The sequence below is a fragment of the Hemibagrus wyckioides genome, linkage group LG18 (genome assembly GCF_019097595.1).
Source record: "Hemibagrus wyckioides isolate EC202008001 linkage group LG18, SWU_Hwy_1.0, whole genome shotgun sequence".
NCBI classification, from domain to species: domain Eukaryota; kingdom Metazoa; phylum Chordata; class Actinopteri; order Siluriformes; family Bagridae; genus Hemibagrus; species Hemibagrus wyckioides.
In genome coordinates, this window is record NC_080727.1 from 6,477,307 (window position 1) to 6,498,438 (window position 21,132).

Genomic DNA, 21,132 nt, shown 5'->3' on the forward strand with positions numbered 1-21,132 from the left:
AGATACCCCAAGTGCTTGTTCATACAATCTTCAACCACTAAATTTCTGTGTAAGCTTATCCAACAGAGGGGAAAAACAAGTTTATTTCCATTCTGTCGGTGGACTGGAACACCAGTGTACTGGTTAGAAGTGTTACAAACAAATGAAACAGCACACTAATCAGTATGAGAACTGGTTATTTTATTTGTTTGTTACATGCCACACTTTATTCTAGCAAAACAAGCTAACTGTACTTGCTATGTACACTCAGGTGGTGCTAATGATCTATGCTACTTCCTTCTAGCTTTAGTTTTCTTTCTAATGTCTTTATACATGTTTAATGAAATGTCATTTATGAGAAGGCAAGCTTAAAACATGGTCATAACTTTTTCTTCCATTTATGTGCTAACTAAAAATTTCTCAAGAACTTAGCGATTTTGTGATAGTAACACAAAATCAAGCAAACTCAACATAATATTTTAAAAGATTACCACAGATTTGGCGCAAGACACATTGTGTAGCTTCACCACAACAAACATTCAGCCAAAGCAAGCTTCAATTCACGTGTCTCGAACAAGAGTACAGGTATAAACTGCTTCAAGTTTACAAGAAAAATCTTATACAAAAAAATACAAATACAATTTTTTGAGAAAATTTGCAAAATCAAGTGTTCACCAAATCACAAACACAAACTAAACAGAAATGTCAGACCAAATTACACGGGAATTTCAGAATTTCATGCGCCGAACTTTGTGGAAACAGTTTGGGAATGACCCCTTCCTGTTCCAACATGACTGCACACCAGTGCACGAATCAAGGTCCATGAAGATGGATGACCATCTCGTCCACCATCAGTGCCTGACCTCACAAATGCGCTTCTAAATTCCCATAAACACACTCCTAAACCATGTGGAAAACCTTCCCAGAAGATGTTATAGCTGCAAAGGGTGGGCCAACTCCATATTACATTGATGTGCATGTAAAGGCAGACGTCCCAAAACTTTTGCCAATAATGTAATTATGCATGACGTGCAAGAAGTGAAATAACTATAAAGATGGTTCAAATAATCAGAAATATTTAATGTAGTAGATGGAAAAAAATAAGTTAGCATTTCAGGTTTTTTTTTATTATCAGGATGAAACATGCAGGAAAGAACATTTAAGTAAATGAAGTCTTTAACCTTTAGCTACTAAAGGAATGAACCTGACTGTGAGGTGAAGAAATGCACTATTATGTGATCCAGACATTCATGCTCAATTTCATTTGCTTAGTGAGACGATCACACCTACCTTCCATTCTCCCTTCTTCTTCACCTTCTTGATCACATCATTCATAATCTCTGTAAAAAAACAAAAACACACCATGTGTCATAATTTTTTCTATCAGACAAAAACAAATGCTTTAAAACTCACTCACTGCACAGTCATTTTCGAAATCCTTTCTTCATGACCATCATTACAAGTATGACATGTTGTGATATATCGGTGCTGTAAACACATTTAGATGTTACACAGATTTCATTCAGCTGCAGTAAGATGTTACTTTAGTCACAGTTTCTATTAGCCTCCACCTCCATGGAACAGAAAGCTTCGTGCCTAATGGCCCATGAATGAGTATAAACGCTGGGGTTTGAGAGAAAAATGAGGATAGTGGTCACCTCCCAACAAGAACACACACATGCACACGCACATGCACACACACACATGGGTTATATTACATTAATTCTGGTAGTCATGTCGAGACAATATGCAGACATCCCCTTTAAACATATACACACACCTGTTCATATTATCCTGCTTATCCAGTTACACATGTGTCTGATCTGCTCTCTTGCAGGTACACACACCCGCCCAGACAGACACATACACCCTTATATACATATGCATTTACATATAATCTGTATACTTAACTATGCAAAACCCTTATCCCTTTTTATTTTTTATTTCAGCTCCTTATTCAGTTTATCACCATATTTATTAACACCCTGTCATAAACTACAATACAATGAAAAGGGAATGTATGTAGTGTTAAGTTGACTTAATTTTAGTTAAGTTGTCTTTATTTGTCACATATACATTACTGCACAGTGAAATTCATTCTTTACATAGTCCATTCTTGGGGATTGAGGTCAGAGCATAGGGTGGGTTGGGGGCCATGCTCAAGGGCCCAATGGTGGCAGCTTGGCAGTGCTGGGGCTTGAACCCTGATCTTCCAGGCAACAACCCAGAACCCAGATCACAACACATTCAGCCAAAAGCTCTCACATGCGTCAAACATGAGTACAGCTATCACAGAAAGTAATTACGTATGTGTCTCCATTGGGAGGAGTTTAAAAGAAGAATACTGTGCTAGCAAAATTTGGCATTTCAATAAATAAATAAATAAATAAATAAATAAATAAATAAATAAATAAATATGCAAGTTGCAATTTTGGAAAAAAAAGTGTATATATACATATATATATATATATATATATATATATATATATATTTTTTTTTATATGATTGATTGATGACTGATTTTAATACCTAATCATTTATTTGCATGTAATTTAAAATGATCAGCTCATGTCATCCACAGGAACATTTTTGGTAAAAAAAAAAAAAAAAAAAAAGAAAAGAAAGAAAGAATTTAATTGAAACAACGCACCAAAAGTCCAATTACAAATGTTATATTTTATATATTAGAAATTAAAAATAAATAAATAAATAAAGGGTCAAAATGAACATCATATACTGTGCAATAAATTCCTTTATTTTAATTTGTCAATTTTATTTCCTATTTTTTCAAAGACGTTCATTAATATTAGTTAATTAATTACTTTTCATAAGTTTAATTAGTTTTTCGGAATATTGTGCTGTCAAGAAACAGCTTTTATATATATTATTATTATTTATTATAAAATTTCAGAATATAAATGCTATAATTTAAATGTAGCTCTAATGAGACGGTGGTGAGGCCCCATGAGACAATTTGAGGAAGAAACCTTGAGAGGAATCAGACGCAAAGGGATAAATTCACCAGATGTGATTATAAATCATTTCCTTCTCTAACTATGTACAATAAGTGTAATTGTGTAACCATGAAATTCATTCATTTTAACCTGAAGTCTATCTTGAAGATAACAGCTGTTCACTGATGATGACTTGAGTATAAATCTGTTTATATTATTCATAGCCCAAAGCCATCCTCATGGTTTCTAGGTGGTCCAATCCATAGCAATCCTGTGTATCTAGCAGTATTTTGATGTACCAAACCTCTAGAGGAGAAAGCACACTCTGGAAAACCTGGAGGAAGCATTTGCACATACATGGAGAAAGTACACAGGCTGAACCGGAGTTTGGGAGGAAAACAGGGAGGCTGGAGCTGTGAAGCAGCAACATCTCTCATCTCGTCATTAGTGTGAACAGCGATCAAAAATTATTTGCTGTCAAATATTTCCACACGGCCTACATTAGCTCTGTTGATCTGCTGCTCAAGCTGTTTGCTAGCAACGCCCTTAACACTCAACTGCTCAAATGTATAAATAATAGAAAAGTCTGTTCTTGAAAAGAGCATAAATGTATATTTATATGAGGTTATTGGTGCATGCTTTATTCCAAGAGTTAGACATCATTTATTGGATAATCGCTCTGTCTCTATCTTGCTTTCTCTCTCTCTCTCTCTCTCTCTCTCTCTCTCGTCTCTCTCTCTCTCTCTCTGTGTCTCTCGTGCGCTCTCTCACTCTCGCTTTGTCTCTCTTTCGTTCTTTCTCTGTCTCTCTCTCGCACTCTCTTGCTCTTTCTCTGTCTCTCTCTCACTTTGTCTCTCTTACTCTATCTCTCTCACTCTTTCTCTGTCTCTCTCTCACTCTATCTCCGTCTCGCTTTCTCTGTCTCTCTCTTGCTGTCTCCCTCTCGCTTTCTCTGTCTCTCTCTCACTCTGTCTCCCTCCTGCTCTCTCTATCTCACGATCTGTCACGATCTCTTTTGCTCTTTCTCTTTCTTGCTCTCACTTTCTGACTCTTTCTCTCACTCTTCTCTCTCTCGCTCTTTCTCTGTCTCTCTCTCACTCTCTTGCTCTCTTTCACTCTGTCTCTTGCTCTTTCTCTGTCTCTTTCTTGCCCTCTCTTGCTCTCTCTGTCTCTCTCTCAATCTCTTTCGTTCTTTTTCTGTCCTCCATCTCTCTCTCTCTCTTTCTCTCTCTCTCTCTCTATCTGTTTCTGTTAAGCTCCTGAGATACCTCTGCTCCTGACCCCATCTGCTCTCTAGACCTGTCTGATCCATCCTGGTGCCTTCTGGTTGGTGTTCTAGCAATCAGTACTGTGTTAGAAGCCTAAGTATTAGCATTGCCATTGTTTAAACAACATTAGCACGATATGTGAACAGGATTATGACTTTATGATCATAACCCTGTATATAAGACATGAAAATAACCATGATAATGACTTTACTATTATAAGGCTCTTAATGATGAATGGGAGATTAAAGGGAGATATGACAAATCTGAACGTTCTTGAATAATTAAATCCAGCTTAGTTATATGCTGTATGAGGATCCAGATGTGTAAAGCTGATGAAGACATATGGTAGAAAATTTCCAGCTGCTGTTGCAGCCAATGATGTTTCTACCAAGCCCCAGGGGAGTGAGTGCTCATGCAACCTACAAATTTGAGCATTTGTATTTTATAATATTTTTTGTTGCCTTCCGCATGCGTTCTAAAGCTACGTGATTATTTTGTGCGTTTTTTTTGTTGACAGATTGGTGATGTGGGCGGTCTGTTCTGTTTTTAGCGCAAGCTTGGTGGCACGACTTCCTGTGAGGAGCCTTGACATGGAATGCTTGGCTTGGGTCATTTCTTTGTAAGCAGCCATACGGTGTACATACGCTTCGTATTGGTAATATTTTTGGGTGGCTGGAACAGATTATCTACATTTACATTATTTCTTATAGGAAAATTCATTTTGCAATACAAATTTTCATCTGAAGAACTCCAGAACGAATTAAATTCCACTGTAACATATAAATCAAATCACTGCTGTGGAGGATGGCCCACATGACCGGCCTGGAGATACACGGGATAGCTGTGGATGAAGATGGCTTGAACTCCATGAGTGAAGAGCTGATACCTTCAACAAAACTGACTTCATGTTAAAACTAGAATGAATTTCCTGTAGTAACAGAAGAGAATGCGTAAACTATCCCTTGTGAATCTGGTTCCTCTCAAGCTTTCCTCCTCATTATCATTGAAGGTTTTCTTGCTACCATCACCTCTGGCTTGCTCATTAGAAATGAATTAAAATGTATATCCTGAATTGATATTTTTCTCGAAAGCTGTTTTTGACAATATCCATTATAAAACGAATAATCTGAATCGAATTCGTTGATTTATTCCTAATTAATATTCAGTACAAGCTTCTCAGTAATCTTCTTACATGCTAGATAACTCAATCACTGTATTTTGGCCAGTATTGAAATATAATGAATATTTCATGCCTGGCATTTAGAAATGAAACGGAAAGCCACGCTAGCCCCGTGTTGCTAAAAACGGCAAATCATTCAGTGCCATCGCTTCAGGCATCACGCTCGATGTCGGTGTCTGGCGACGCTGCAGCCTGGAAGAGGAAAAGCTGAGATCTGAAAGCTCAAGGACATTAAAAGGCAGCGTTATATAAACACAGAAAGGCGTGCTATCTTCATCATCAGCCTGAGATAGTGTCACAGGACAAGGTCAGAGGACAAGGAAAGTTAATCTAGTTTAAATAGAGGGGATGCTTATTTCTGTAGCTGATCTTCTGTCTAATCTCGCTGTCTCTTTGTACGATTTGCTCTTATATTCGCTCGTAATCCTGTGAGTCCGGGATTTAACCGAGTCGTCTTTAAAACCACAATTAGCCTGATTACTGCACTGACCATCCAGCTGCAGTGTTACGATAAATAATCTCAGGCTCTTTGACACAGACGGAGTTAAGCCCTCCAGCTGGCTGCACATGGATTATAGCTGTTGATGTTGATGTCGCAGCCAGGTTTATTCCACTGGTTTGTGTGACAGGAGGCTATTTTTCCTGCCAATGAAATAATGAGCTAGTGATCAATCTACACATCCTATTATTCAAAACGTCACGCCCCGTGATCTCCTGTCGAAGTGAAAGGCCTTCCTGTATAAACATGTTTGAAAAGGCTCCTGTATTGTGTGGTAAAAAGGCGTGTTCTCATATTACCGTGTCAGCTGCGTATTACAAAAAAAAAAAGGAAGCATCACGATGCGATGCTTTGTTTGTTCTCATCTATTCGTCATCCTGTGTGTCTGAATTACAGCCTCAGACATCAGCTCCAGGTTCCTCTGCCTTTCAGTGTTTAAGCCAAACGATATTTTGTTTCATTGTGGTGTTTCATGATATAATTTTTAATCAAGACGCATAAATATACGCATTCTCAGAACAAATCATTTTTCAATTCAGCATTTATTTGTCACAAAGCAGCCTCACAGATATATACCGACTAGGCATGACCACCTGCCTAATATTGTGTTGGTTCCCCTTTTGCTGCCAAAACAGCCCTGACCCGTCATACACTGTGTATTCTGACACCTTTCTATCAGAACCAGCGTTAACTTTGAGCAACAGTAGCTCGTCTGTTGGATCGGATCACACGGGCCAGCCTTAACTCTCCATGTGCTTCAATGAGACTTGGCCACCCATGAACCTGTTACCGGTTCACCACTGTTCCTAATTTGGACTACGTTTGATAGATACTGACCACTGCAGACCGGGAACACGCCACAAGAGCTGCAGTTTTGGAGATGCTCTGATCCAGTGGTCTAGCCATCACTATTTGGGCCTTCGTCAAACTCACTCAAATCCTTACACTTGCCCATTTTTCCTGCTTCTAACACATCAACTTTGAGGACAAAATGTTCACTTGCTGCACAGTATATCCCACCCACTAACAGGTGCCATGATGAGGAGATAATCAGTGTTATTCACGTCACCTGTGACCGGTCATAATGTTATGCCTGATCAGTGTACGTTTAGATTTATTTCTAATCAGTAAGACAGAGATTACAGCAGAAGATGTTTCCGAGACCTAGCTAGAATCAACTATAGGCTAGATTTTATTGATCGTTGTCAGAAATAAAGATGAAATAAAGATCTGGTGTGAAGGTTGGTTGTCGTAGCTGTAACTTTGGAGGCTAAAGATCAAGAGAATCTGAGCCGCTTAACTGACAGACAGTCACAGTTAATCAAAGTTATCAGATATCAGTGATGTTCCTAAAATAGACAAAGTGATTCTTATCACTAGACTGGAATATTAGCAACAAAATATTTGTCATAACTTTTTCTTACGTCTCTCCCTAACATGTGACCATGGCAAGGAGACAAAAATGTAAAAAAAAATGGCACCCTGGGGCACAACGTGGGGGACACCCTGGACAGGGTCCAAACCATTACAGGCCACAATCACACACACTCACACAATCAGTCTACAACACTTGTTGGAGGAAACCAGCGTATCTGGAGGAAACCCCCAAAGCACAGGGAAGACATGCAAGCTCCACCCACAAAGGGCGGGAATTGCAGACATGCATGTGAGACACAAACAGCTACTAGCGAGATTTTTTTCCCTGTAGTTCAGTTCAGTTCACTTCTCAGCTTTAGCACTATAAAGGAAATACTTCTAATTTGGCAATGTGTCTGAGTTTAACTTCAAATTACTGTGCAAATAAAACAGATCCACCCACTACCTCTCTCTCTCTCTCTCTCTCTCTCTCTTGTTTATGAGTCGGTTACAAAATCTCTATTATCCGCAGCCCACATTCCTCCCTCCTTGTAGTCATTTCCTATGGGATTACATGGTTTTTTTTGTTGTTGTTGTTTTAAATGCTTGGTGTGAACGCAGACTTCAATGTCCTTTGTTTTTCCTCTGAACTCTTAATAGATGTGCAAGCAAAGGAAAAGAGAGAGGTTGCCCTGGAGTCAAACAGAGAGAGAGAGAGCGAAAGAGAGAGCAAAAGAGAACGAGAACATGAGACAGAGAGGGAGGAGGGAGAGAAAGAGAGAGAGACAGAGAGAGAGAGAGAGAGAGAGAAAGAGAGAGAGAAAGAGAGAGAATGTGAGACAGAAAGGGAGGGAGAGAAACAGAGTGAGAGAGAGAGAGAGAGTGAGAGAGAGAGAGAGAGAGAGAGTGAGAGTGAGCAAGCAAAGAGAGTGTATGAGAGAGAGAAAGGATGAGACAGAGAGAGTGAGAGTGAGTGAGCAAGCAAAGAGAGGGTGTGACAGAGAGAGAGAGAGAGAGAGAGAGGGATAGAGAGACAGGGATAGAGAGAGAGAGAAAGGATGAAACAGAGAGAGTGAGAGTGAGTGAGTAAGCAAAGAGAGGGTGTGAGAGAGAGAGAGAGAGAGAGAGAGAGAGGGATAGAGAGAGAGAGAGAAAGGATGAAACAGATAGAGTGAGAGTGAGTGAGTAAGCAAAGAGAGGGTGTGACAGAGAGAGAGAGAGAGAGAGAGAGAGAGAGAGAGAGAGCAAGACACAGGGGTAGAGAGAGAAAGCGATAGAGAGAGAGAGAGAGAGAGAGAGAGATGGAGAGAGAGAGAGATGGAGAGAGCAAGACACAGGGATAGAGAGAGAAAGTGAGAGAGAGAGAGAGAGAGAGAGAGAGAGAGAGCAAGACACAGGGATAGAGAGAGAAAGCGATAGAGAGAGAGAGAGAGAGAGAGAGAGAGAGATGGAGAGAGAGAGAGATGGAGAGAGCAAGACACAGGGATAGAGAGAGAAAGTGAGAGAGAGAGAGAGAGAGAGAGAGAGAGAGAGAGAGAAAATGGACATCAGCAGGGGTCAGCACGTTCACGGACTGAATGAACAGATGTAGGGGCCAGTCTTCCTCTGTAGGGGTTCTTCCTCTTCGGAGCAGCAGTACAATGCAAAGCCTCACAGTCTAAACAGCCGTGGGTGTGCAGAGGAGAGACCTGAGCAAACACAAAGCTCTGAGCTCTCAGTGGACAGGAAGTAGCTCACGCTCGAGACGGAGCAGCTCTCCGAGTGAACCACTGCGTCATTATGTAATGCTGTCTGCACATTTTAATCAGCTGCTATACGAGCGTTCACGCAACACGCCCAGCTGCAACCTGACTCACTTTCTCTAGTAACCACAGCTTTCCTAGCATTAAGAGAGAGGTGCAGATGTTATCACACCGTCCAGCTGTCTCGCTTCTTCTCTCACCACCACCTACTCTTTCTCTATCACACACACACACACCTGTCACATTATATACGCCAAATAAACCTGCACATTGTAATGAAATACAGCACATATGACTCGGATTGATATCCCCGCATAATAATCTGCATCCATCGCTGTTTTGCTCTGTTGTTCGATTTGCTGGGTGTAATAACTGCAGTACGACAGTATGACACTGATCTCTCCTCTTCATATTCCACTATCACACACAGGACTGAAGATTTAACCCCCTACACACTCACTCATGCTCCCTCGGGGCACTTGAATCTGATTTCACGACCCACTTTCACGCCGTCTCGGAGGATTTCATGTCTGTCGTCTTAAAAAGACAGCCAGCTATTTATGCTGTAGAGCTGAAGAGTCACTTGTGGTAATTTGTGACTGGTGTTGTCAATTTGATTAGACGAGATGATACACAACTCTTATCACTACTAATCACAACTAATCACAGAATAGGAGAAGAAGTCTCTTAAGTAAGGCTTTTTTGTTTTCTTATGAAATTCAACAGTGCCCAACGTCATATAACAAACCCCATGAAGGGGAAGGGAGGGGGAAATGAGAGTAAATGTTAGGGAAAGGAACACTGTAAGAAAAAAGGACAGGGCAGGGCAGGGCAGGGAAGGGAAGGGAAGGGCAGGGCAGGGCAGGGCAGGGCAGGGCAGGGAAGGGAAGGGAAGGGAAGGGAAGGGAAGGGAAGGGAAGGGAAGGGAAGGGAAGTGAAGGGAAGGGAAGGGAAGGGAAGGAAAGGAAAGGAAAGGAAAGGAAAGGAAAGGAAAGGAAAGAGTATGGTTAAGTGGAAAGGAAAGGAAAGGAAAGGAAAGGAAAGGAAAGGAAAGGAAAGGAAAGGAAAGAGTAATGTTAAGTGGAAAGGCAAGGAAAGGAAAGGAAAGAGTAATGTTAAGTGGAAAGGCAAGGAAAGGAAAGGAAAGGAAAGGAAAGGAAAGGAAAGGAAAGGAAAGGAAAGAGTAAGGTTAAGTGGAAAGGGAAGGGAAGGGAAGCGAAGGGAGGGGAAAGGAAAGGAAAGGAAAGGAAAGGAAAGGAAAGGAAAGGAAAGGAAAGAGTATGGTTAAGTGGAAAGGAAAGGAAAGGAAAAGAAAGGAAAAAGGAAAGGTTACTTTATAAATACAACATACAAAGCACTTAAAACTGGAATGATAAAATACCATATACCATAAATATACAATAGAAAGAAAACATATCCATCTATCTGTAGCGCTTAATCTACACTGCCTCATGTGGAACCTGGAGCCTATCTCAAGGGACTTGGGGCACAAGGCGGGGAAAAAAAACACACACACTCATTCACACATTAGACTGGGGGAAGAAACATTGACGTGCCACAGGCAGTTCGAATCTCAATCAATTCCCAGAAGCAGTGATGGCAAATATAAAGCATATAAAAATCCTCAGGCAAAGAGACACAACAGAATTTCACCCCAGAGAATCCATTAAGGTACATGTTAACCAATGCCACACTAACTGCATAAATGAAAAACAGGACAAATTATTATTGCATTGTGTGTCTCTTGGTTGGTGAAATCACAGTCCAGCAGCAAATGCACGTCTTCCACATCCCACGTCCTTTTTCCCTTCAGTGATATTTTTATTCATGTTTGCTCTGACTGCTGCGTAGCCAAGAAAGTTTCAAATACTCAGGTTTCCTGTTTCCCATATTTGTCAGGTAATGTAGGCGGAAAACGGATGAATTGCAGAGAGAGTTTATTTTTGCAGAGACAGAGATAGACAAATCTAAATCGATCATCATCTAAATCCAAAGATCTGGCAGGTGTGTGTGATTAAAAGTCCTGAACATGATAGAGTTTGTGTGTTTTGTGTTTGTAGGCCATGGTGTGTTCTGGGAAACTTTGCTTTTAGTAGCTGCAAGATGTCAGCATTGCTGTTCCTCGAGGTCGAATATGTTAACTCTTACAGCTAAACTATAGTCTAGATGTTAGCGTCTCTGCAAGACGAGAAAATCTAATACACCAGAAGAATTTAATACAGGAGTGTAGACATGTGTGAGCTTTCTGTTCATAAAGTATGTAAGCCCTATTCGAACAGGATTAACTTTACATGAGGCTCTGGGGTATTTTCCTATTTTACCTATGCTACTCTGTGATTTTATTTCCTCCTGGATCGGCCATGGTGGTGTTTATTTGTTACCTCAGCACCGTCCGATAATTTTATGTCCATCAAACACACCAGGCTATGATTTTCTATGCAGATGTCACCTTGCACTGGAATTAAAGATGTCCGCCTGCTGCTACTTGCCTTATTTAGTCTCTTAGTGCTCATATCAGTGACACTCAACCAGATATTAAACATCGCCTGAAATAAAAAATCAATGCTTAAAAACAACCAAATTCTTGGCATTGCTTTAAGAAAAGCAATATCCTGTAGGCTGATTAGAGGAGACACTGTAATGGCAGCTAGAGAACTATAGTGGAACCTCAGCATATGAATGTAGTTCGTTCTGGAGGCGAGTTCCTAAGGCGAAAATTTGTATTGAGAAACGAATTTTCCCATAACAAATAATGTAAATGCAGGTAATCTGTTCCAGCCAGCCACAAATAACACCAATATTACCAATAAGAAGCACTGTATAGCTGCTTACAAAGATCTGACCCAAGCCAAGCATTCCATGTCAAGGGTCCTCACAGGAAGTCGTGCCACCAAGCTTGGGCTAAAAATAGAACAGACCACCCACATCACCAATCTGTCAACAAAAATACACGTAGCTTTTGAACACATGCCGAAGGCAATTTTGGTATTGTGGGTTGACTCTTTTGAAACAGCTTTCGCTGACTGGAATAAAAATCATAAAATTCACTTTGGTTGGCTTCGCTTGGCTTTCCACTGATGCAAACAAGTTTTGATCGGCTCCCGGACAGATTTAAATATAAAAACTTCTTTATAAAATCATTATAACTTGGTAAATTATATAATTCTCTCTTCATCTTGCAGAACTTGTTGTGCTGGTTGTATTCCACAAACTTTCGCAATCATGATGACAAAAGAAGAGAAGAGAAATTTCCAGAAAATATGTGCTGTACACCCACTGTTCAGCTCTCCAAGGTGATTTCAAGCTGCTGCATTCATCACATCAGACATCCCATAACTTCTGTTGCTATTTCTAGATCCATATTTGTGACATTAATTTTGTATTAAACTGAAAAAATAAATAAATAAATAAATAAATAAAATCGCACGTTTCAATACGAAAGCAACTGCTTGGAAATTCAGCTCCGACAGCTGCTTGTATATTTATAGATCCTGTATCACTGCATAGCAGGCGGACAGTAAGTCCTGCAGATGACCTGCTGTGATGTATATGAAGGTTATATTCTAGGTAATTGGTTTAAGGTGTATCTACTGCACCACTGTAGTGTGTGCTCTGGTGTGAGATACTGTCCTGTTATGGTTGTGCAACACTGCCCTTGAGAAGGGATATAACAGAGGATGCTCGAATTAGCCCTATAGAGTCCAAGGACAGAACACTCACACACACACACACTCTCTCTCACACACACACACACAATCAGTGAGCTAGGTTTCTGTAGATTCATGCTGAGTCATTACCTGAGTAGAAGCAGATACTTGAAAACACTGTGGCTCTGACATCATGTATTCACTTCCTCTACATTAAGATGTGTTTACATGACAAGTAAAGATTTCTCCTGAATTAGAATTCAGGAACATAACATAACAGAACATAAGCTCAAGGAATATCACAAACATCTTAAATTCCATGATGTTTGTTGTATGATTCAACCTTATTGTGTTTTTATCATACTTAATGTCCACACAGATTCCAGATTTTGAACCTTTTTTTCTCCAAAATAGTACAACAACCACTACAGTGATGTCTGGAAAGTTTAGCTTTGCCAGCTATGTGGCATCACATATAAAACAAGCTTTAGTAATCATAGACAAACAAAATTTTTTGTTTGTGTTTGACCAATTAGTTCTGGTCAACATGCCAAACCACAGTACCACAGTATTTCCTAGTCTGCCAAAACACTTTTGCTTCTTTTGGCTGCTCCCGTTAGGGGTCACCATGACAGATGATGGATCCACGTATTTAATTTGGCACAAGTTTTATGCCAGATGTCCTTCCTGATGCAATCTCTCCACAGTTTACCAGCACTCTGAGTACACTGTATTGTCTGTTATGCGACCCCAGTGTCTGTGGCCGCTTCCTTGGCTGTGAATCGAACCCAGGCCATGGTGGTGAGAACACCAAAGCCTAACCTCTACTCATTGAATTACAGACTAGGAACTAAAGTCTGTCCTGGATCCAGCAGCTGTTTCAGGCCATGATGGGCTGTTCTGAATATAGGTATATCTTCAAATTTAAACTGACGTAACAGGTAACCATTTAATTTGGGGAGATTTCCATCCATACATCCATACATCCATCCAACCCGGAGTCTATTCCAGTGGATTCAGGGCACATGGCAAGAGATACACTGGATGGGGTGCCAACCAATCACAGGGCACACAATATACACACTCACACTCCCATTCACAATATACAGACAATTTTAGAGATGCCAATCAGCCTATAATGTCTTTAAACTGAGAGAGAAACCCCGCAGTACTGTAGGAAACCCGAAGCATGCAAAGAAAATACAAACTCTGTGCATAACAAAGGACAACTGAGCTTCCCTCTTGCTGAATAATATATTTCCAGAAATCATAGTCATGCAAAAATTATAGCAAACCAGTAAATGCATACAGTTAATAATCTGACCTACATTGTGTATGGGAAATAATGTGATATTCTAGTCCAGGCTGTTTCTATCCTTCGATCCAAGCCCACTCCTCATGGAATATGTATGAAGCCCATATGCTTTCAGTGCCTGCTATCAGGACTCTCAGTAATGTTTACATATAGTGCTTTTTCCTGCATGCTATCTGGTGCATTATCCATTTTACAAAGCCAGTATTGCATTTTGTAAATCTCCAGCAATGAGCCACGGAGTAAGTAAGGAATAAAACCGTGCAGTTACAGGAAAATAATCCAAAACAGGACGTGATCCCCTGCAAATGAGAATGTCGCATACCTTTTATCCATTAATAGTTGCATTAAACATCTGAGGCAATTAGATGCTGTTCTTTGGTATTTTAAATCCGTCTTATTTCATGTCTTTATTATTAAGTCTTAATCATGTAGTACGCCCACCATACATGTCCCTGTGTAAGCTTTTGCTATAGAAACATACTAGAAATAGGTAGCATATTAGAAATGTATATAAACCTTGCAAAAACTAGAGCTGCTGGGATAGAAGAATTCACCTCTGTCCAATCAGATTAGAGAATTCGACATATCTATTAATAACCCAAAGCCTGAAAGTCTTGGACACAACCATGTCTCTTATCGGTTATCAGCTTGTCTGATGTATCTCTCCTGTGGGCTCTCTGCTTAGGCTGATTTCGTAGAAAGGCAATCTGTTTGCACACAATGAATTCTGGGTAATGTATTCCTCAGAGATCCTGCAGGGAGATTAATTATTGCCCTAGCGCTGTGCTGAACGCAACACTTTCAATGATAACACAACATAGTCTCGATCTATTACAGAATCAAGGGCACATTAAAGGAGCATCACTATTCTAAAATGACACCTGCAACGTACTGGAACTTTTTGAGGGACCAAACGGTACAAGAACTATCCTGAACAAGGAAAAGCACAGTTCCTGGATGACTTTGTTTCCCAGTGCTTGCAGTACTAAATGTAAAATAACTGGAAGTGACAAACTATACAACAGCTACGTCACTTTCCAGCAAAAGTCTGTTAGGAAAGCAAACCTGATGAGGGTAAAGAATTAAAGTTGTTGTTCTTTACTGTTTTGACTGACCATAAAGGTGTTGAAATGGTCCTCTCAGGTAGTTTCTCTCTAGGGATTTTATATAAAACACACTGAATAGGTAAAACAAATGCCTTCTGTCCTTCTGTAAATCATATCTTTGACCAATCAGTGACTGCAAATCAATCCAGTAGTACTCAGGAACTAAAATGGTTCTAAAGTTATCATGTACCAAAATCTACAGGCTATGTTACATACTACTTTGACGTTTGGGAGTGAAAGTTTCTGTATCTTAGCTCATTTGTTCATTATTAAACTGCAATACCGCTCTAGGAAATTACGTTCAATGTGAACAAACTGTCTTTTAAATATATAGTGTGAAAGCGGTTTGCTGATGTGCTGATAGGAACCTGAAATCACTGACCAATGATCAATTTTTGGATACAAATAGCAAAACAAAGACCGGATCAACGCCATCAACACACCATGGATTCACATCACAAGCATAGATATATAAAGGAAAAATAAAGCACTGGACAACAACTTGATTACTCTGTATTAATGCCCTTAATTAGCAAACTAGCTCACCATATATTATTAGCTTACATTAGCTACCACTTTGGATGTTTTCTTAGCCAGCCTACGAAGCTCTAGCAAAGTTCTTGGATGAAAGCTACTCCTCATCTCATGAGACGCAATCTGAAACGTCTTCCTCCTTCAAATCCCTCCATGAATAAAGTATGATGTCAAATATATACATAACGTGATGCCGCTAGCAGAATACAGTGATTATTTTTTAGTGTTGACAAATAAATCACACAATGTGGGCTAATTTAAAAGACATTTGTAAGATGTCTTGTCCACCAGAAGTGTCATCTGCCATTTTGAACAGCGTCAGCGCCTGGTAGTCCTGCCCCATGAAGTGTCCAACATTTCACCGCAAATTAGCCCTGGAGTACCATGCCTGTTTAAAATGTCACAAAGATTCATTCTGTTCCCTCATAGCTGATTATACAGCCACACTTTCATACAGCGTATTTTGCAAATTTCATCTCAGACAAAAGCCACAACTCAAGAATGAACATTTTAAGATAATTACCTAAAATTTCTCCAAGACAAAAGTAATGGCACCCTCAGATCTTCTGTTCTCAACTTTACCCCCCTTAATCAGGCAACTGTAGTTGGTGAGATGCTTAGAGATAGTATCTTAGATCCACATTTCACAATAAAAATAATTTTCAAACCCACAACAACAGATTCTCCCAATCAAAGCACCACTAACCTGAAGAACACAGCCATACTACGAAGAATACTTAAAAAATCACCACGTCCTGAACAGTCATGCTGGTGTACGTTTATTACATCTGCAATATTAACCCTTCAAAAATGATCTCTTTGATAAGCACAGGGTATAATGTCCATAGCTTACACACATGGTTCTCAAAGTGTCATTCAGGGACCTTGGGGTCCGTGAGTCATAGCCAGGGGGTCCATAATATTAATAAGAATAATATTTTGCCGTCTTAAAATGTCAAGATAGGTCTGAATCAGTAAAGTAACAAATCCAATTAACAATTAACCAAACCTGACTGACTGATATGTCTGAATGGTAAGTTTATAGCTAATAGGTAGGGGTTAGTTAAATATTTCACTACTTGATAAGACATTACATATTCTTCCAAGCCCTGGTGGTGTGTAAAAAACATGGAATCGCATTCTCAAACAGTCGATCAGAGATAGCAAGACATTCTGATACTGAACAGCCCCAAGTTAGTAAAACTCTCCTCACATAACTGTGAATTCCAATCATTTATTTCTCCGTTAAGGGTTTATCAGAAAAGGTTACAGTGAGCTGGAAGATGATTAGCCAAAAACGTTCTGACCAGCCGTCTTTGTAAGCTACTCTAAATAGTGAGCTACTACTGAAGATCAAGACCAGCTCCAGTGGGCTGGATATACACTATATTGCCAAAAGTATTCGCTCACCTGCCTTGACTCGCATATGAACTTAAGTGACATCCCATTCCTAATCCATAGGGTTCAATATGACGTCGGTCCACCCTTTGCAGCTATAACAGCTTCAACTCTTCTGGGAAGGCTGTCCACAAGGTTTAGGAGTGTGTTTATGGGAATTTTTGACCATTCTTCCAGAAGCGCAATTGTGAGGTCTCACACTGATGTTGGACGAGAAGGTCTGGCTCTCAGTCTCTGCTCTAATTCATCCCAAAGGTGTTCTATCGGGTTGAGGTCAGGACTCTGTGCAGGCCAGTCAAGTTCATCCACACCAGACTCTGTCATCCATGTCTTTATGGACCATGCTTTGTGCACTGGTGCACAGTCATGTTGGAAGAGGAAGGGGCCAGCTCCAAACTGTTCCCACAAAGTTGGGAGCATGGAATTGTCCAAAATGTCTTGGTATGCTGAAGCATTCAGAGTTCCTTTCACTGGAACTAAGGGGCCAAGCCCAGCTCCTGAAAAACAACCCCAAACCATAATCCCCCCTCCACCAAACTTTACACTTGGCACAATGCAGTCAGACAAGTACCGTTCTCCTGGCAACCGCCAAACCCAGACTCATCCATCAGATTGCCAGATGGAGAAGCGCGATTCCTCATTCCAGAGAACGCGTCTCCACTGCTCTAGAGTCCAGTGGTGGCGTGCTTTACACCACTGCATCCGATGCTTTGCATTGCACTTGGTGATGTATGGCTTGGATGCAGCTGCTCGGCCATGGAAACCCATTCCATGAAGCTCTCTGCGCACTGTTCTAATCTGAAGGCCACATGAAGTTTGGAGGTCTGTAGCGATTGACTCTGCAGAAAGTTGGCGACCTCTTCGCACTATGCGCCTCAGCATCCGCTGACCCCGCTCCGTCAGTTTACGTGGCCTACCACTTCGTGGCTGAGTTGCTGTCGTTCCCAAACACTTCCACGTTCTTATAATACAGCTGACAGTTGACTGTGGTATATTTAGGAGCGAGGAAATTCCACGACTGGATTTGTTGCACAGGTGGCATCCTATCACAGTTCCACGCTGGAATTCGCTGAGCTCCTGAGAGCGACCCATTCTTTCACAAATGTTTGTAAAAACAGCCTGCATGCCTAGGTGCTTGATTTTATACACCTGTGGCCATGGAAGTGATTGGAACACCTGATTCTGATTATTTGGATGGGTGAGCGAATACTTTTGGCAATATAGTGTATACTTTCTAGGGTCACATTTAAATGGGCAAACACAGTTCAATGTTAATCTTTATCCCATAAAACTATAAAATTAAAAATTCTTCAAAACTATTTTGGTATTTCATTTAAGTAAACTATATATTGGTGTCCATAACATTAAGGTTAGTCTGGCACCTCTGGGGTCAGTTCCTGAGTTCATGCTTCAGGTGTTTCTTCCATGTACTCCGGTTTCCTCCCCCAGTCCAAAGACATGTATGCTGATTACCATCTCTAAATTGTCCGCATTATGCCCTGTGATGGGTTGACACCCCTCCTCGTGCCCCGAGTCCCCTGAGATAAGCTCCAGGTTCTCTGGGACCCTGGGTCAGATAAGCTGTACAGAAAATGCATGGATGGTCCCACTCCACGGTCACTGAGCATTACAGCACCCTGGTGCACATTAAACACACACTGACACACACAGATGGTGTAAAGCTTTAGCTTTAGCAAGACTACTTGATTTGTTCTTAGGTGGAAACCCCCTCCGATTCCGCTCGTGCATGAGAATCGATTCACTCCAAAAAAAGAACCGATGCGTTTTCGGAAATGATCCGTTTCCGAGCCAGGCGACGTGCAATAAATTGGACGAGAAGAAAGGGGGGGGGATATGCACCGCCATCATCACCCAGAATGAACATTAAACACCACATTAATCCAAAGCACAGACTTAATAAAGGCGTGGAGGTGCTCACTGCGGAAAACAGCAACGATTCAAACAAACCGATTCACAGTATAACACAAAGCAGACTCCAAAATCCGTGATGCCTGGTGATTATAACTCGTTATAAGCATTGTAACTAAATATAATAATATAAATAAATGTGTACAGCCTAGGGAATGCTTTCAGAATAATAAAGGGCTTCAGGGTTAGTACATCATTTACAGCTGAAAATGTCACGCGCAAGAAATATTAGAATAATACATGGATGGGTGAAAGCATGCCAAGACGCCAAGCCAAGGTGAATTAGATCTGAGAGTGAAGATGTCTGTGATCGGTGACAATGATCTGATGTGACCTCTCAGTACTGTACATTGTATAGAATATTTATAAAGGTTGCTGACTGCAATTCCGAGGCCTAGGGTCCGTAAGGGAGGGGTTAAAGATATCATTTCTCATTTCTCTAAGGATGCTTGCTGAAAGTGGAAGCTTGATCATTTGTGGAAATGGCCACATCGACGGTGTGTGGCATTATTCCTCGCACATTAGTCACTGCATGATGCATGAGTAGATAAATAAGGGGAGCGGAAAGAGGCAGGCATCAGAGAGATGCGCATTTTGTGCATTGCTCTCCCATCCACCACCGCCATTTATCACAAGCATCCGGGGGGATGGAGGAAATAAAAAAAGGGGGATCTCAATTAAAATTGTGCAATTTTTTTTTACGACATGTGATGTGTTCAATGCAGAGGATTCATGCCACCATGGGACATGATAGTGATGGGGGTGATGACCAACCCTTATCTATATCCCTGTCCTTTATTCCAGGGGTGAGGCTGAAATGTGAATAATGTTAATCACTTTGCATCCCTACATCAACAGCACGAGATGATCAGTGCTATTGGCGCTAGGATTTTTGGTTTGTAAAGGTCATATATATCTTTTACAGTGCTATAAGGAAACGCCGCATCATTAGTGCGTTCAGGTCTATCAGAAATACGGGCGTTTCTCGTATTCTCTGTGTAGACAGGTTGCTGTTTTTGTTTTGTTTTTTAATTTTTTTAAGGATTAAAAAAGATTGATTGATGCATCCTGTTCGCAATAACTCAAAATATCTCAGCTTCCCTGCTCCAAACCACATTACTATTTAACAGCATCCATGGAAGCGGCCACCAAAATGCGCATGAAGGACCGCGGAGGACGCGCACATCCGCAACGCATTTCATTTCCAAATATTTATATATTTATTGATGTTTAAAATATTTATATATTTATAAAGAGATATAGAAGGAAATGAATGCAAATCCACTTACTTTCGCCGACCACCGCCTTTAATCCAATGGGTGCCATGATGCTCTTACTGAACGCTAAGGCTATATTCCGCTCTCTGCCTCTCCTCCCTTCTCCTCCTGCTCTCTACTGCGCTCCTGTGTTTGTGTGTGAGACTGAGTGTGTGTGTGTGTGTGTGTGTGGATAGGGTCCTCAGAGAGCGGCTCACTGCAGAGACTCGGATGGAAACGTCACTGCACAGCCGCCCCTCCCCTACAGGATGCTGTCTACGGTATGGAAGGCCAATGTGGTGAACATGTGTGCAACTTACTACCACCAGGACAAAGAAACTAAGGGCTGTCACGTGGCACACCACAATTTTCAATGCAGGCTCAACAAACTATTTCAGCACTCCAGCACTTTTTTTTGCAGATCACCTGTTGTGGTTTATTCAAATTATTTAAATGATTTAGATTCAGGATGCTCAGCAGATCAGAGACGAGTTACAGGCCTTAGACATTGGGTCAGGAAATGGAGAGGTTTCACAGACTTGCATAGATTATTTTTTTCTTGACATCCTCTGGTCTGATTAGCACAGTGACAGCATGACTTGTTTATTTATTTTTTTATTTTTGCTTAGATGGGGCTACGTGCAAGGCATGGGTGCTTGGTAAGGCGTGGCATTTGCCCATTTCGGGAGAGACCATTTGACTAAGCACAACAGCATGGCTCTAAACAGACTGCTTAAATGCACATTAGGTATTTTTTTTTCCATACCAAGATTAGGTGTGTAACTGATTTGACAATTATTTTTTTACTCCTTGAGCCCATTTCCACCTCGGATCACTGGTGTTTATGGAATAGAGTGTCTTTAAAATGACTGACAAAAAGACCATCCCAGCACAAACAAGCATTCTGGACCAGGAGTCAGTTTTCCAAATGGATTTTCTCAGCAACTTGATGAACATTTGCAAAGGCCA

At 40.7% G+C, this 21,132-nt stretch overlaps 1 protein-coding gene across 2 annotated transcripts in view; it reads right to left on the minus strand.

Moving 5' to 3' along the window:
- stxbp1a (syntaxin binding protein 1a) overlaps positions 1-20,355 on the minus strand; it is a 37,233-nt gene extending 16,878 nt beyond the window's left edge. For both annotated transcript variants that reach the window (XM_058415465.1, XM_058415464.1), the window contains exons 1-2: positions 20,197-20,355; positions 1,270-1,319 (exon numbers count right to left, since the gene is read on the minus strand). In XM_058415465.1, the coding sequence (XP_058271448.1) occupies positions 1,270-1,319; positions 20,197-20,233 (87 nt within the window). In that variant the 5' untranslated portion in view covers positions 20,234-20,355. The remainder of the gene's footprint in view (positions 1-1,269; positions 1,320-20,196) is intronic.
- Between the last annotated feature and the right edge of the window lie 777 nt (positions 20,356-21,132).